This window comes from Marmota flaviventris, chromosome 8 (genome assembly GCF_047511675.1).
Source record: "Marmota flaviventris isolate mMarFla1 chromosome 8, mMarFla1.hap1, whole genome shotgun sequence".
Lineage (NCBI taxonomy): Eukaryota > Metazoa > Chordata > Mammalia > Rodentia > Sciuridae > Marmota > Marmota flaviventris.
The window spans coordinates 3,513,429-3,527,497 of NC_092505.1; the positions used below are offsets into that span (position 1 = coordinate 3,513,429).

The window sequence follows — 14,069 nt, forward strand, 5'->3', positions numbered from 1 at the left end:
CGAGTGGGAGAATCGCCTGCCCCCAGGCCACCTGCTCTCTGAGTGGCTGTGTATGGAACTCCAAGCCAAGTCAGCCCTCTGGGACGGCTTGACTTTGGAGGAGACGGGGTAAGAGGACCCTTGTGGACACTAAGAGTCAGTGTGCGTTGGGGGTCGATGTGACGAAGCAAACTGGCCCCAAACAGGAAGAACTAATCGCCAGCCCCCCACCGTGAGTTCTCTGCTGCCCTTCCTTTGAAGGAAATCTCCTTTCATATACAGTCGATGGGGGAGAGCAGATTTGTAAGCCATGGATGGCCCGCGTTGAGCCATGGTGGGTGTCTGGGTACCTCCCTGTGGCACAGGGGGGCTGAACAGCCTCCGTGCTCATTGAAAGTGTCCAACACAGGAGGGGAGGAGAGCAGTGCTGGAGCAGGTACCCTGTGTGGCCCGGGCCTGCCTGTCCACCCAGCACGCGCCCGGGTCGCCTGTCATCTTGGTCCCCACACTTTTCATCTCCACCTTCTGGGAAAGTTCCTTACAAAATACATCCTCAGCTGTACACTGCGACCTAGTGGGCCACAGGGTTAACTTAGTAGGGATCTAATAATATTTAGTTCTAATGGACTTTATTTTTTAAATTGAGGAGCCTCTGTTCCAGAGTAGAATATTATTTTTTTACTCTAGCTCATACTGTCTTTGAGAGTATTTACAGAGGTGAGACTAGATTGCAGAGCTGCTTAGCAGCTGTGAATGATTGGTGAATCATTTTATTCGGGGATTCTTTCCTTGTGTAGTATGATTCAAGTGAAAAATATTCAGCCGGGCATGGTGACACATACCTGTAATCCCTGGGGTTCTGGAGGCTGAGGCAGGAGGATGGCAAGTTGAGAGCCAACCTCAGCAATTTAGTAAGGCCCTGAGCAACTCAGCAAGACACTGTCTCAAATTAAAACAAAAGGGGCTAAGAATGTGGTTCAGGGTAAAGCGCCCCTGGGTTCAATCCCTGGTACCAAACAAGCAAACAAAGATGAAAACTATTCAATAACATAAACCTTTAAGATGCACTGTGTGTGTGTGCATTGGTAGTTCCTTTGGAGACAAAAGTAATTAAATTATCTCCAGTTCCCTAGAGTGTTCCAAGGGAAGGAGCTGAGGCCACTGTGAAGCTGAATTGAAAAGGAAAGTGAAAGAGAACGGTGGGATCTGGAGATGTGGGGAGCTTCCTGTTGGCAAACAATTGCAAAACCTGGGAGCATCTCAGCCTGGAGCTTTCTGGCTCCAGTCTAAACAAAGGAGGCCAGTTTCCAGATAAGAGCCCTTGGCACAGGTATGTGGCTCTCCGAGTTCAAGGTCTTGCTGCTGGAGAAAGATCAGAAAGGTGCATGAAAGCCCCTGCCGGCCCAGGTCACTGAGGACCGGGAGCCAGTGGCCCTTCCTGTCTGATGGTGCTCCCACCAGCTGCCCCCTCTCTATCCCTGGGGTGCAGCAGTCCTCCACTGACCCAGGCCTCCCCTGCCGCCACTCAGGACCCTGGAGCCTCTCCACCTCGCTGCCCTCACCAGGTGCAGCCTGCGCTTCCTACCTGAGTGGAGAGGCGTTCACTTAGGATACACAGGTCAGCCTCCTGTTGATTTCGAAGCTGTGTAAATAACTGAGAACTTCTTTGTTTGCTTTGGAAAAATAATCTCAAGAGTTAAGCAGGTCTACGGGTGACTGCTTCCGAGGAGCGTGTTCCCTGGAAGGCACATCGCGGCTTTGTGGAGCTCTGCCATGGGCAGGTGGGATTCACTGCCGTCCCTGGAACAGCCCTCTGTCGCCACTGCAGATACCAGACATGACTTCTATTTAACTTTTTAAAAATCCAATACTAATCTCAGACTCTTTCCAAGGGAGATACGTAAAACCCAAGTGAGGGCTTGAAAGCAGTTTTTAAATAGTGGCACATAATTGGGACTCCTTCAGGAGCTGACCGGAAGATTACGAAGCAATTCTCAGGATCGTTGCTGTGTTGGGGGAGGGAGCTGTGGGATCAAGATGTCTCTGTGCATAGGCATCGAAGCAGATGTCAGCCCTGGACACTCTGGCCCCCAGGAAGGCCAACCGTTGGAGGATCCACTGAACTTGCACGTGGCAATCCTGCCTTCCACAGTTCCCGGGCCCCTCTCCAACAGAGAAGGCGCACCCTGTTTGTACGGGTTGGGAGAATTTAATCCTCATTGTGGATAACACCTTAATTCTCTAAAAGAAGATTACTTATTTTTAAAACCTCCTTTCCATTTTGTTCTTGTTCATTTGACAAATGGGGCATTATTATTCTCAGGCCGTAGAGGTGGAGGCTGGTCCAGGAGAGGATTTGGCCCCACTGGCTGTCCCTCCCAGCAGCCCCTGGGGCAGCGTGGGAGCATTCTGTGTGGGCGTATCAAAATGTCACAGCAGGTTCAGTGGCTTCTTAATGAGCTTTCTAGCTGAATGCCAAGGGGAAGCCCAGAAATTTGGTCCGGCCGGCTAGCTTTATTTAGGGGGAGGGAAGCCATAGCCACAGGGCCGAGGGAGGACGCTCTGGGGGCTGTGAAGAGAGTCCAGCCCAGCGAGGTCCCCATCGGTGCCTGGGGTGGTCAGTCCCGAGCTTTCCAGTTATGCCTTCTAGAAGTTTTAAAGTCCTTTTTTTGTTTTGTTTTTGGTCTGGGGGTTGAACCCAGGGGCACTTTGTCACTGAGCTGAATCCCCAGTCCTTATTAAAACTTTTTGAATTTTTGAGACAGGGTCTCACGAAGCTGCTTAGGGCCTAGCTGAGTTGCCCAGGCTGGCCTGGCACTTGTGATCCTCCTGCCCCCGCCTCCCAAGTTGTTGGGCTCACAGGCGTGTGCCACCGAGCCCGGCTACTGATGGGCCTAGTCCTTAGACACTTGTTTAGAGCTCTGTGTTTCCAGAAATGGGGGGTGGGGGGCTTCCTGCTGGCTGGACTGCATGCGTGCGTGCGTCAAGGCACTGAGGAAGCGTTTCCAGAGTAACAGTCTGACTCGTTGAGTGCAGGAGGGCTCCCGAGAAGGCAGCGGAAGCACCACGTGCCCTTGCGTGTCCTGCTGCCTTGTGGTCATGCAGAAGGAGCCAGGTCCGTGGAGACCAAGCAGAGCCGGTTTCCTCCACGTGATGAGCGGGTAGCTCACCTGCCATCAAAATATGCGTCTCCAGAAAGGATTGTTTAGGGCTGACACATATTTAATAAACAAGTGACATTTCTATCCACCCGTTAGTTGTCCCAGGCCTTTGTGAAGACGTAACTGATCCCTGTGGTCGGTCTCTGGAGGATGTCACAAACACAGAGGGACACAAAGAGTCTGGCCTTTCTGCCGGGGCTGGTGGGAGGCAAGGATCTTCTGCTGGATCCGTGGGACCTCTGCCTCTCGTCCTGGATGCTGGGAGCAGCCGTGCCAGGCTCCACATGGTGTGTGCGAAGGGCACTGAGGTGGACACAGCAGATGCAGGATGGCCGGGGGTGGGAAGCCAGGGGACAAGAGGGAGGAGGGGATGGCCCCGGCCTGAGTAGCAGGCCCTGGCAAAATCATTATTTTGATAATCTCTCTACTTCGTATTTTAGATTCTGATAAATCCACCAGAGAATTAAAGAATTTTCTCTCCCTCCCCAAGCAAACGCCCCCCCCCCCCCCATGGTGGGGTCAGCCATTCCCCTGGGAAGGTGAGATCCATTTTGCTTACCCTGAGCCTCCTGATGACTGGGCTTTGGCCAAACACTGGCCACTGCTGGAGCCTCTTCGTCCACCCTGTTGGTTATCCAGTGCCCATTGGGCCCCGCTGCCCTCAGCCCATGCAGCGGGCACCGGGCCTCATCACCGGCCAGCACTGTGCCTGCGTGGCGTGCTGCCAGGGATCACTGAGGCCTCCTCTACCGCTCTGCTCCGTAAGGGACTGGAGACTGGCCATCTCGGTGTGCGCTGTGACGTCAACACCCTCTAACGTGCTTCCAGACACAGGAGAAGTTGAGTTTGGTTTACTCCCTTTTGTGGTTGCTTGTCTCTGTCCTTTAAATTCTTATTCTATAAAATAAGTTCATTTTGTAACTATTTTACTAAGGCTGTGTCACTTAAGTCGTTTGGTATTTCATACGTTCTTTCATTTATTTCCGCGTCTTTGAAGAACCATGTTAAGATTATTTAGATATAAACAATTTCTTGTGTTCCAGATGAATTTTAAATTTTTTACTTAAAATTTACATATGTAACATCTTTTTAAGGCTCATTTTTAGTGAGAGAAGATGGCTAATGGCTTTTGCTCTTTATGAACATGGACATGTCTAGGGAGTTTAAAATCTGTCACGGTGGGAAAATACAACAAAGCCAAAAAGAAAACTCGTTATGTGTGTAAAGAAACAATTAGAGTGACCCATCAGGAAGCAAGAATTTGATATATCTTTTCTAGTTTTAAAATTACTACATATTAAGGAAGAGGTAGATCTGGATATTTATCCAAGTTTATGGAAGTTCTGCCCTCACTAAGGAAGGAAGTCTGGATTGCTGCATTCTGACATAAAGATGTCTGTGGTGCCACTTGCTCTCCTGTACAGTTCTTCCTGTCACCTGTCCCTCCCGCAGGTGGTGGCCTGTCACGTGATGAGCAAGACCCTTCAGTTCCTGGTCAGCGCAGCGCCCTCGGTGACGGGCTCGGGACACCAGCTATATGACGTACAGCTCTCCCCTGTTCATCTGCAGGTGAGGCTGGGCAGATTCTGCAAGTCACAAGAAGACAGTTGTCATAGACTCATCCCCTGCACTAAAGGCCCAAGACAGTCCCTGCCCATTAGGTCCACATCTGGGGTGGGGTTGGGCACACGTCACGCTCAGTGTGGCCTGAGTTACAGGGCTGTAACGTCCATGTTCTTGTTGCTACTTGTGTCATCTTAGACTGTAAGCTTCCATGTTGCACCATATGTATGGGACATAAAACACGCACATGCACACACACACATGCACACACGAACACGCACGCACACATGCACACACGCACGCACACGCACACGCACGCACACACATGCACACGCACGCACACGCACACACGCACATACACGCACACACATGTACACACGCACACACACACGCATGATGAATCCAGAGACTGCCCCGTCAGGCCTCCAGGCTGGTCAGGACTGTTGCCGACTGGTGGGACAAGGCCGGTGGCACCTGCGGGGAGTCAGGTGCTGGACCACAGGTGTCTACACAGCTCAGAAAGACAGCTGGGCAGAGCTGGGGGAGGTGCTAGCTTACGTTTTGAAAAAAGTCAACTTTAAAACAATCCATTATTGTTATAAGTTAAAAAAAATCAGCACTACCATTATTTTGTGATAACAGATTTGTAATAATAAGACCTATTTTACATGTAATTACAAACAGTGTGTAATGCAGCACAGAGGGACGTGTTTCTAATGATGGTGACGAGAGGCCCAGTGCAGCTCTGGATGCCAGCGCCAGGAAACTGCACGTCCCTCATTGTGCACGTACACAGGTTGCCGGGGTCTGGTGGAAAGAGCAGCCATCCGACACACTTGTTTATTCTTTCTTTCTTTCTTTCTAATAGCTGGAGCTCCACATGAAAGAAAAGAGAGAAGACATCCAGATTCGGTGGTCTTACATCCACGTGCCAGAAGTGACCATCAAGATCCAGCCCCGGGCACCAGGGGAGGTCAGTCCCTCTGTGTCTGTGATCCTCCGTGGTTGAGAAGGCAGGCGTGATGAGACAGCGGGTGGAAAGCTGAGGCTCAGATCCACAGACACCCAGCTGTTGGGCACCTGCTTCCCCGTCCCCGCTGCCCTCCCAGGCTGCCTGGACACCAAGACGGGGCACTCCGAGAGGCAGCTCAGGGGGCTCTGTGCCACTGGAATCTCCTGGCTGCTTTTAAAATTCCTGATGCCCAGCCCCACCCCAGGTGTGGGCCTAGTGGGCAGGGACTGTCTCGGGCCTTCAGTGCCGTGGAAGGCACCAGCCCCTGTGGCCATGCAGCCGTGGGTCCCCGACACTCCCTGGCTGAGGTGCTCCTGTGCAGGGGGTGGCTGAAGCCTGCCTCCCCAGGGTGGGGCTTCTTTCTTCCCCTATTTCCGCAAGGAAGCCTCTAAAACCTCAGGGTAAATTCCTTCCAGCTTCCCAGTCTCAGGGGTTGAAGAAGTGAACTTGGAAATGGGGAGTGGGTAGGCCGCAAGGAGCCCCGTCTCCCTTCTCTTGCTGGAGAGGTGACACAGAGCCAAAGCTGGGGTTGTCAGGGCTCTCCTTTCTGGTGGCTCAAGACACCACCTTGTCGGTTCCTCTAGTTCAGTGCCTGAGGCATCAGCACAGCCGAGAGGGGCAGGCTGAGTTTCCAGTAGATACCTGAGCCTCCTGTCTCGATGGAGTGGCAGGCGGTGTTCTGCTGTTTGCTAGTAGACTTGAGTGCGTGGTCGGACGGCACCTGTCACTGGCCTGTCCCTCACCCAGGCTGTCCCTCAGTTCCCCTTCCTCCTCCCCCTCACTCCCATCCCCTTTCTCGCACACGGGTGTGGCTTGTCCAGGCCACACGGCTGCTTCCTCCCTCCCTGACACCCTCGGCACCTGCGTTCAGGAGTGCCCCCTGACCCTGGCATCAGAAGGCGTCCTGCTGAGGATACCTTCCTCTGTCCAAAAATCGTTTGAATTGCTTTTTTCTTGGATGGTTATGTTATCAGTTTGATGTTGGTTAGTTCGTCTATGTTGGTGTCTGTTTGTGGGTTTTCTCTCCATCTGTGTTGATTTACATGTTTTTTTGAATCCGTAAAATATCAGCGTGATTCAAAAGTCAAAGCCATCGGGAAGGCTGGACTCCAAGGTCCCATGCTGCTCCTCCCTCCGCCCCTGGCCACCTCCTGCACGTGGTGATTTGGGTCATTGGTGTTTGTCACCTTCTTGTATTTCCTTTTCCAAATATCATCCTGTGCCCCTTTCTTGCCACTGGTAGCATGATGCCTGGGCAGTGGCTGTCTGTTCCCCACCTCCAGCACCCCCTCTGCCAGGTGGAGTGTGTGTCTCCCAGAGCTGGCCTGCCGTGCTCAGTGACCCGCCCACAGGCCAGCTAGAGAAGGATGGCCCTGGGGGCGGCTGGGCAAGGAAGGAGCTGGGTGGGGGCTGAAGGCAGCTGCTCTGGAACCTGGGGTGTGGTAACAACTGGCCTTTGGGGCCCAGGGCCCGCCTCCCACCCGGGGCTGCCCACTCTGCTGGGTAAGGAGAAATGGGCAGGTCAGAAACCCCAGGTGGGGCACACCCATCCGCAGGATGTCATCAGCCTGGAAGGAATGGAGCTCTGGTGTGCTGCCACTGGGCGGCCTTGAAAGCCATGCCAAGTGACAGCAGCCAGTCATGGGGCCACATATTGTAGGGTCCATCATGTGGAGCCCTGGGGCTGGGGGAGGGGCGCTGAGGGGGTGGGGGCACGGGTTTGCTCTGGGGCATGGTGACGGTGTTGGAACACGATGGGGGTGGTGGGCACATGACATTGCGAAGGTACTGAACAGCAATGAAATGTCCACTTTAAAATGGTTTATTTTATGCCACACGAATTTCATCTCAATTTAAAATAAGAAATAAGTTGTCAAGCTCTATTCATGAGGGGTTGATGGGTACATTCAAAGCCCAGATCACCACAGCCCTGACCTCCCTGGATTTGACTCCTGGCTCTGCTAATTTGGGGCTGTGTGACCCCACCATGTTTATTGACTTCCCTGTGCTCCAGTTTCCTCCCCTGTGAAATGGAGACAGTGATGCTCGGGGCGGTTGTGGGGAGTAAGCCAGTTAAGACATGCAGGTCTGTGAGTGAGCCTGGCACATGGTGGGAGCCATAGTGTCAGCAATTTCCATTCTTATTATTTCAGAGATCCTGGCAGAGAGTCAATTTTCAGTAAATGGTAGATTTTTACCAAGCTCACTGTAAGAAGTCCTGGCAGAGGAGGGGACAGGCCAGCTGGTTGTCCTTGGGACCACACAGACCAGCTCCAGCCTGCTTTCTGAAATCTCTTTCTGCCCCACAGGGCTCCTGGGACACGTCCACCAGCCTGTAGCCCTGGTGAGGCTGGTCCGGAGCAGGCTGGCTGGGCTGGGACTCAGCAGTGAGGGTTGGGAATGGAGGTGACCGAGGGCTCCAGCCACCAGCAGCAGAGCCAGCACTAGGACAAGGCACAGAATCATGGCGGACACTTGCTCCGCGCAGCTGCTCTCCCCGAGACCTCGGAAGGAATGACCCAGGCGGCCCCAGGGTGTGCTGCGGCCCCAGCAAACACCCATCCGGCCCCGGAGTCAGGGTTAAAACAAAAGCCGATATTTAAATAAGTCTTTTTTGGAAAAACTAAACCAAAGCACCTTTAGGTTAGTTGGGGTTTTAAAAAATAGGTCCTGCTTGCTAAAAAGTTGATTGTGACATGCTTATGGAACAGTGCACAAGCCTCCGAGCACCCAGCACCCACCTCAAATGGAATTTGCCCCAAGGAAGTTCCCCAGGGCCACCATGTGCTGCCCAGCCCCTCAGGGTCAGCCAGGGCTTTCTGGGCTCGGCCCCTTTCCCCCTGAGGTTCACCCACGCCTCCCATGTGGGCGCATTTTACTCATTGCTATGCTGTTCCATCCTGAGACTGCTACAGTCCCTGAGTCTATGTAGCCACCAACGGGCACTCTGTGGCTTAGTCCAGGCTGCTGTGACCGCTACCACAGGCCTGGAGATTTACAAACAGCAGAACTTCATCTTTAGAATGGAAGTCCTCAGCTGCCCCAGTGAGGGCCCGCTCCAGGTTGCAGAGAGCTGCCTTATGCTGATCCTCAGGGGGTGAAGGAGGGCGGGCGCTCTCTGGGGCCCTCCCATGAGGCACCGATCCTATCAGGAAAGTGCCACCTCCTGCCCTCCACCTCCCAATGGCCCACGTCCTATTCTATCACCTGGGGGGAGGGTCTCAGCATTGGGACTTCAGAGGGAGTCGGTCCGCTCCACTTAGATGGCCTCCAGCTTGAGGTGCCCATGAAGAGTGATGCCAAGAACATTCTAGAACATATGAACGTATTCTGCTGGGTACTAATTATTGTAACCTCCTGTGTCCTGCCGTCTGCTAACGGAAGTCCTCTGCTTGGTTCTTCGTTCTTCTTGGTTCTTTTCATGTCCTTCAATACTTTGTAATTTTCAAAAGAAATCAAATCTTATATAAGAAAGGAAAAAAAAAACGTGTGTGCGTAAGTTGAGGGGCAACATGGGAAGGAAGGGTGCGCGGGAACGTTGACATTCCTACGCTGCATGTCTGTCTGCACGTTTAGGAATCTGCTGTGAGAGGTGTGAATTACCTCTGAAACCAGTAAAATGACCCTGTCTCCAGGTGAGAGTGGGGATGCTTGTCTGTCTGTCCTGGAGTCCCAGGGACAAGGGCTAGCACAGCCCCCACCTCTAGTCTGCTGTGAGCTTCCTGCCAGATGCCCGGTTGTGAAATGACTCCATGACCATTCCTCTCCCTAGGGCCAGGTGGGAGAGACAAATGCAATATCTGAGACCCTCAAGGATATTTTGAAGCACCTGGTGAGTTCCACCTCTCCGTCGGTGGTTCTGAGCACCAAGCCCACGGATATAAAGGAAGCTCAGGTAAGTCCATTCATTGCAGGGTGCGGTGTTTCTGAGCGCTGTTGAGCATCTGGCTGCCGCTCTTGGGGAACGTGCGTTTCTGTGTCTCTGCCTCCCTCTGTGGAGCCGAGCTGGCGTGAGCACTGCCCGATGGATATCCCTGTGGCCTTGGGATGGAGCCCTGGGCCGGGCACAGGGTTGCATGCTCCATGAGGCCCAGTTGAGGCCAGGCCTCTGCTTTGCATGAGCTCCAGCTTGACTTCTTACTGCCTCGTCGAAGCCTACTCCCCGGCCTCCGTCCTTCCAAGAATAAGTGTTTCACCCAGCTTTGGTGGCTGTGACCAAAATACCTGGCGAGAGCAAGTTAGAGGAGGAAAAGTTTATTCGGGCTCTTGATTTCAGGGGTTCAGGCCAAGGTCAGCCAGCTTCATTGCCCTGGGCCTGAGGGGAGGCAGAAGAGCATCATGGTGAAGGGTGAGGAGAGGGAAGCTGCCCAGCTCTTGGCAGCCAGGAAGCAGAGAGAGAGGGAGGGCCCAGGAACAGGTCTAGTCTAAAGCCACACCCCCAGTGACCTGATTCCTCCAGCCACACCCCACCAGCCTACTAGTCCATTCACACTCTTAGTCATCAAATGGAGTCGTCCACTGATGAGGCCACAGCTCTCACGATCCGTCTTTTCACCTCTCAGCATCGCTGGGTTGCCTAACGCAGGAGCTCGTTGGGGGCATTACAAATCCAGACCCTGACCCCGAGGGACCTGGGAAGCCAGACTGGTGATGAGAACTATACCCCAGAAGCCAGCAGCGCAGAGTGCGCTGGGTGGACTGAGACTGCGGGGCCTGGACCAGGGCCAGGCTGGTGACGCAGCCCACCAGCGGAGCCTCTGGGCGGTGCAGGATGGTGGAGGCCAGGCTCATCTGTCAGGCCTTCCCAAAGAGAGGGTGGGCCGTGCCTCCCAGAGGGTGAGCAGAGGCCAGCCACCCACCGTCAGTAGTTCCATCACAGTGGATTCCTGCAGATCAGAGAGGACTGACTGGTGACCAAGGTCACCATCAGAATGGAGGACGTTCACAAAATGGTAGCATGTTGTTAGAATCCATGGAGTCAGGAAATCAAAAGTTCAACACTATCATAAATTCAAAAATATTTTAAAATAAATGTGTAGTTTTCTCAAATAGGATAAGCACTGGTCATTGTCCTCCAGAGAGACAGGACCCATGGTAGATAAAGAGGATAGGTATTGGCTCGCATGGTCACAGGGGCTGATGTGCCTGGGGTGTACTTCTAGACCAAGGGTTGAGCACCAAGACCAGCTCCAGTCCAAAGCTGGCAGGCTCGAGGACAGAAACCACCAAGGTTTTGATGTTCCCACTGGCGTCCCTGAGCAGAAGAACACTCATGTCCCAGCTCAAGGTGGTCAGAAAGAGGAGTCTCTCTGAGATGAGATCAAACCGGGCCTCCAGCTGACTGGGTGGTGCCCATCCTCATTACGGAGGGCCGGTGTTCCACTCGGTCTGTTAATGTAAATATTAAATTTGAAGCCAGAAATACACCTAGAATGTTGTGTGACCAAATAGGACCCAGTGGAGTTGACACAAAATTGACCGCCACACATGTACAGTTGAGAAAACACCTTGTCTCCGTCCTGTCCCCACATGTGGGCTGTTCTGTCAGGCACCTGGACTTTAAGGACTTTTGCCGTCACTTGGTGGCCTCACGTACCCTCAGCTCACGGTCGGGAGGACCTGGTCCAGAACAGCATCTTCTAGATGGTGTCCTGAAGGACCGTGGTGGCGCTGTGGATGTTGGCGCCCATCCCCCTAGGGGTGTTTTGCACCAAATCCACGTCTGGGTCCCTGCCAGCACGGCTCTCACTGAGCAAAAGGTCCTCCCCGGTCCCCTCGCGCCTGCTTGGAGGCAGCAGCGAGTGCTGGCTGGCGGCTGGCGTGGGAAGTGCTGGCTAGCAAGGGGCCCTCCAGACCTGGCGATGCGTGCTGCTGGACGCCCCTGATGCCTTTGAGGATGAGACGAGGGCGATCCTGTCCCCTTGCTTGTCCACGCCGGTCCATCTCAGATACTTCCCACACAGATGGCTGAGGCCATTCACGCCTGGCCAATGTCCCATCAGTGAGATGGCACTGGGCTCCTGCCACCTGGAGAGGACCATTTAAGGCACTGTCCTGGGCTGGACCGTGGCCCCACAGTGCTGCAGTCTCCACCACAGCGAGACCCAGGATCCTCTCTGGCTGGACAGGCACTGGCTCTCTCTGGGACGGAGGAGGCCCCTAAGCAGGAGCAGTGCTGTGGATCACTGGTGCCCTGCCCCCCCAGGAGCAGGGAGCGTTGTTACAGAGCCGAGCGGCCACCTCCTGGTCCACGTTCTCCCCATGGTTGATGCTCTTTGCTTTGATTTTCCACAGAATCTACAGCGCGCTTCATCTACTGCTCAGGAATCCTGTCCCCCCAAACCTCCAAGGGCTCATGAACTAAAACTGCTGGTGAAGAACATCCGAGTCTCGCTGCTCAACGATCCTGGTGCTTCAGGTGGGTGTGGTGCGGCAGGGTCTTGTGGGGCTGTAGCTGTGCATGGAAGTGACAGCCTCTGCACCTGAGCCTGGTGGGCTCCAGGTGGCCTGGGACCCTGGTGGCACCCGGTTGTGTCTGCGGTGTTGCGCCCTGCCTTCTTTCAACATGAGCATCTGAAGGGCACAGTTCTGATGAAGGGAGGTGGAAACAGGGCACAGTTGGCCAGGCACCACAACTCCTGGTGTCCTCCAGCCCTGTGGGGGACTGCAGTTGACAACAAAGCATGCACTCAGCTAGCAGGGCAGATTCTGAATGCTGGGGACTCCAAGTAGTGACCGGTGTTGGAGGCGATGGTCTGCCGGTTAATCTGAACTGGTCGTTGCACATTGCATACTTGTTTTGAAATGTCACACTCACCCCATAAATGTGTGCGCGCATTGTGTGTCAGTTAAGAGTTATGAGTTCTCTGTAAGGCATCTCCAAACTTAGGAGTCATCCCGAGTTTAAGTTTAGGCTTAAAACTGACTTCTTGGGGAAGCTGTCAGTCTCATCTGAAGTAGGACCATGTGGGCAGTCCTGCCTGCAGCCAGGATTGACAAAGGCTGTGGGCTACTTGGGGTCAGTCTAGGGCTACTGACATCAAATACAGGACAAAAAAATTTAACCCCAGTGAAATCCATTGCTTTGAGAGTGTAAATGGCAAATGAAAGCAAGAGTAGACTCTCACAGTGGGTGAGCTGAGGCCTCTTCCTTTAACTCAGGCCTTCTTGTACATGCAAACAGTGTCCTGATGCAGTTCCCCCAATACCGCCTCTCTCCTCCCCGCACCCCGCTTAAGGTGGGCCAAAATGTGATGGCGGAGTGACCCAAGGGCCCAGGAGGCTTCAGTAACAGCCCCCTGCAGGGAGGCACAGTTCCCTGCAGGGGGGTCTCCCTGAGGACAGGCTGCAGCAGGAGGAAGGGCTCAGGAGGGTCAGCATTTCATTTCCTCCTGGATCGGCCCCCATCTCTGCCCAATCATGTATGACCTACACTGACTGTCTTGGTCCCTGGCCTCGGTATGATCTCTCTTTCCTTCTTTTAGGCAGCGTTAGCCCCGTGTGCATTGCCCAGCTGAATGACCCTGTCCAGAGGTTCACCAGCACCCAAGCCAAGAGCACTACTCACCTCACCTGGGAGGAGGAGTTCACCTTGTGAGTACGGCCTCCGTCACCAGGGCAGTGTCCATGGCCAGGTCCGCCCAGACCGCCAGAGCCCAAAGTCCTTGTCCAGCACCGTTTATGCTGAAAAGCTAAATTAAGTTAGAAAATAAAGCCATTCTAAGCACATAAAGGTAGCTCTAATTCAAACTCAGGTTTCTTTTGAAAGGCAGCTCTCAGGATTAATTTTCTCCTTGTCCCCTGTTGTGACAAGAGGGAACTGTTGTGGAACTCCCCCACGTCCGTTAGACACACAACCATCCTGAGCTGAAGGAGACTTCCCATTGATGCCAAAGTGCGATAGAGCAGAAGGTAGAGATGTAGAGCACTTACAAATAAAGACGTAAGAAATAAATATTATCAAGTAGAATCTAGCAGCACAATTAAAATAAAGCCACTTGAGTTCATACCAGGACTGTAAGGGAATCTATTAATGAATTTTATTGTATCTTAAATTGAAGGAGAAAATAAACTTATTATCTTTATCTTTTTTTAAGTATTTATTTTTTAGTTGTATTCGGACATTTTAAAATTTTATTTATTTATTTTTATGTGGTGGTGAAGATCGAACCCAGGGCCCCGCACGGGTGAACAAGCGCTCTATCACTGAGCTACAACCCCAGCCCCTATTCCTAATTTTAAAACATTTAATTAGAATAAAATTTATGGATACTTCCTTAATAAGACTTTTAAAAATACTATGAATGGCAAATCTCAAGAGCAGCACCACTGACAACAGGAGAAGATCCCACTGT

General features: G+C 52.9%; 1 protein-coding gene across 2 annotated transcripts in view; it reads left to right on the top strand.

Moving 5' to 3' along the window:
• Positions 1 to 14,069, top strand: part of C2cd2 (C2 calcium dependent domain containing 2) — a 51,389-nt gene that overhangs the window by 16,086 nt on the left and 21,234 nt on the right. The window contains exons 1-6 of one of the 2 annotated variants that reach the window (XM_071615013.1): positions 1,174 to 1,309; positions 4,593 to 4,709; positions 5,572 to 5,676; positions 9,488 to 9,610; positions 12,010 to 12,133; positions 13,200 to 13,308. In XM_071615013.1, coding sequence (XP_071471114.1) covers positions 4,611 to 4,709; positions 5,572 to 5,676; positions 9,488 to 9,610; positions 12,010 to 12,133; positions 13,200 to 13,308 — 560 coding nt within the window. In that variant the 5' untranslated portion in view covers positions 1,174 to 1,309; positions 4,593 to 4,610. Of the gene's footprint in view, positions 1 to 1,173; positions 1,310 to 4,592; positions 4,710 to 5,571; positions 5,677 to 9,487; positions 9,611 to 12,009; positions 12,134 to 13,199; positions 13,309 to 14,069 lie in introns of those variants that run through there. The other variant, XM_027929304.3, reaches the window with a different exon arrangement.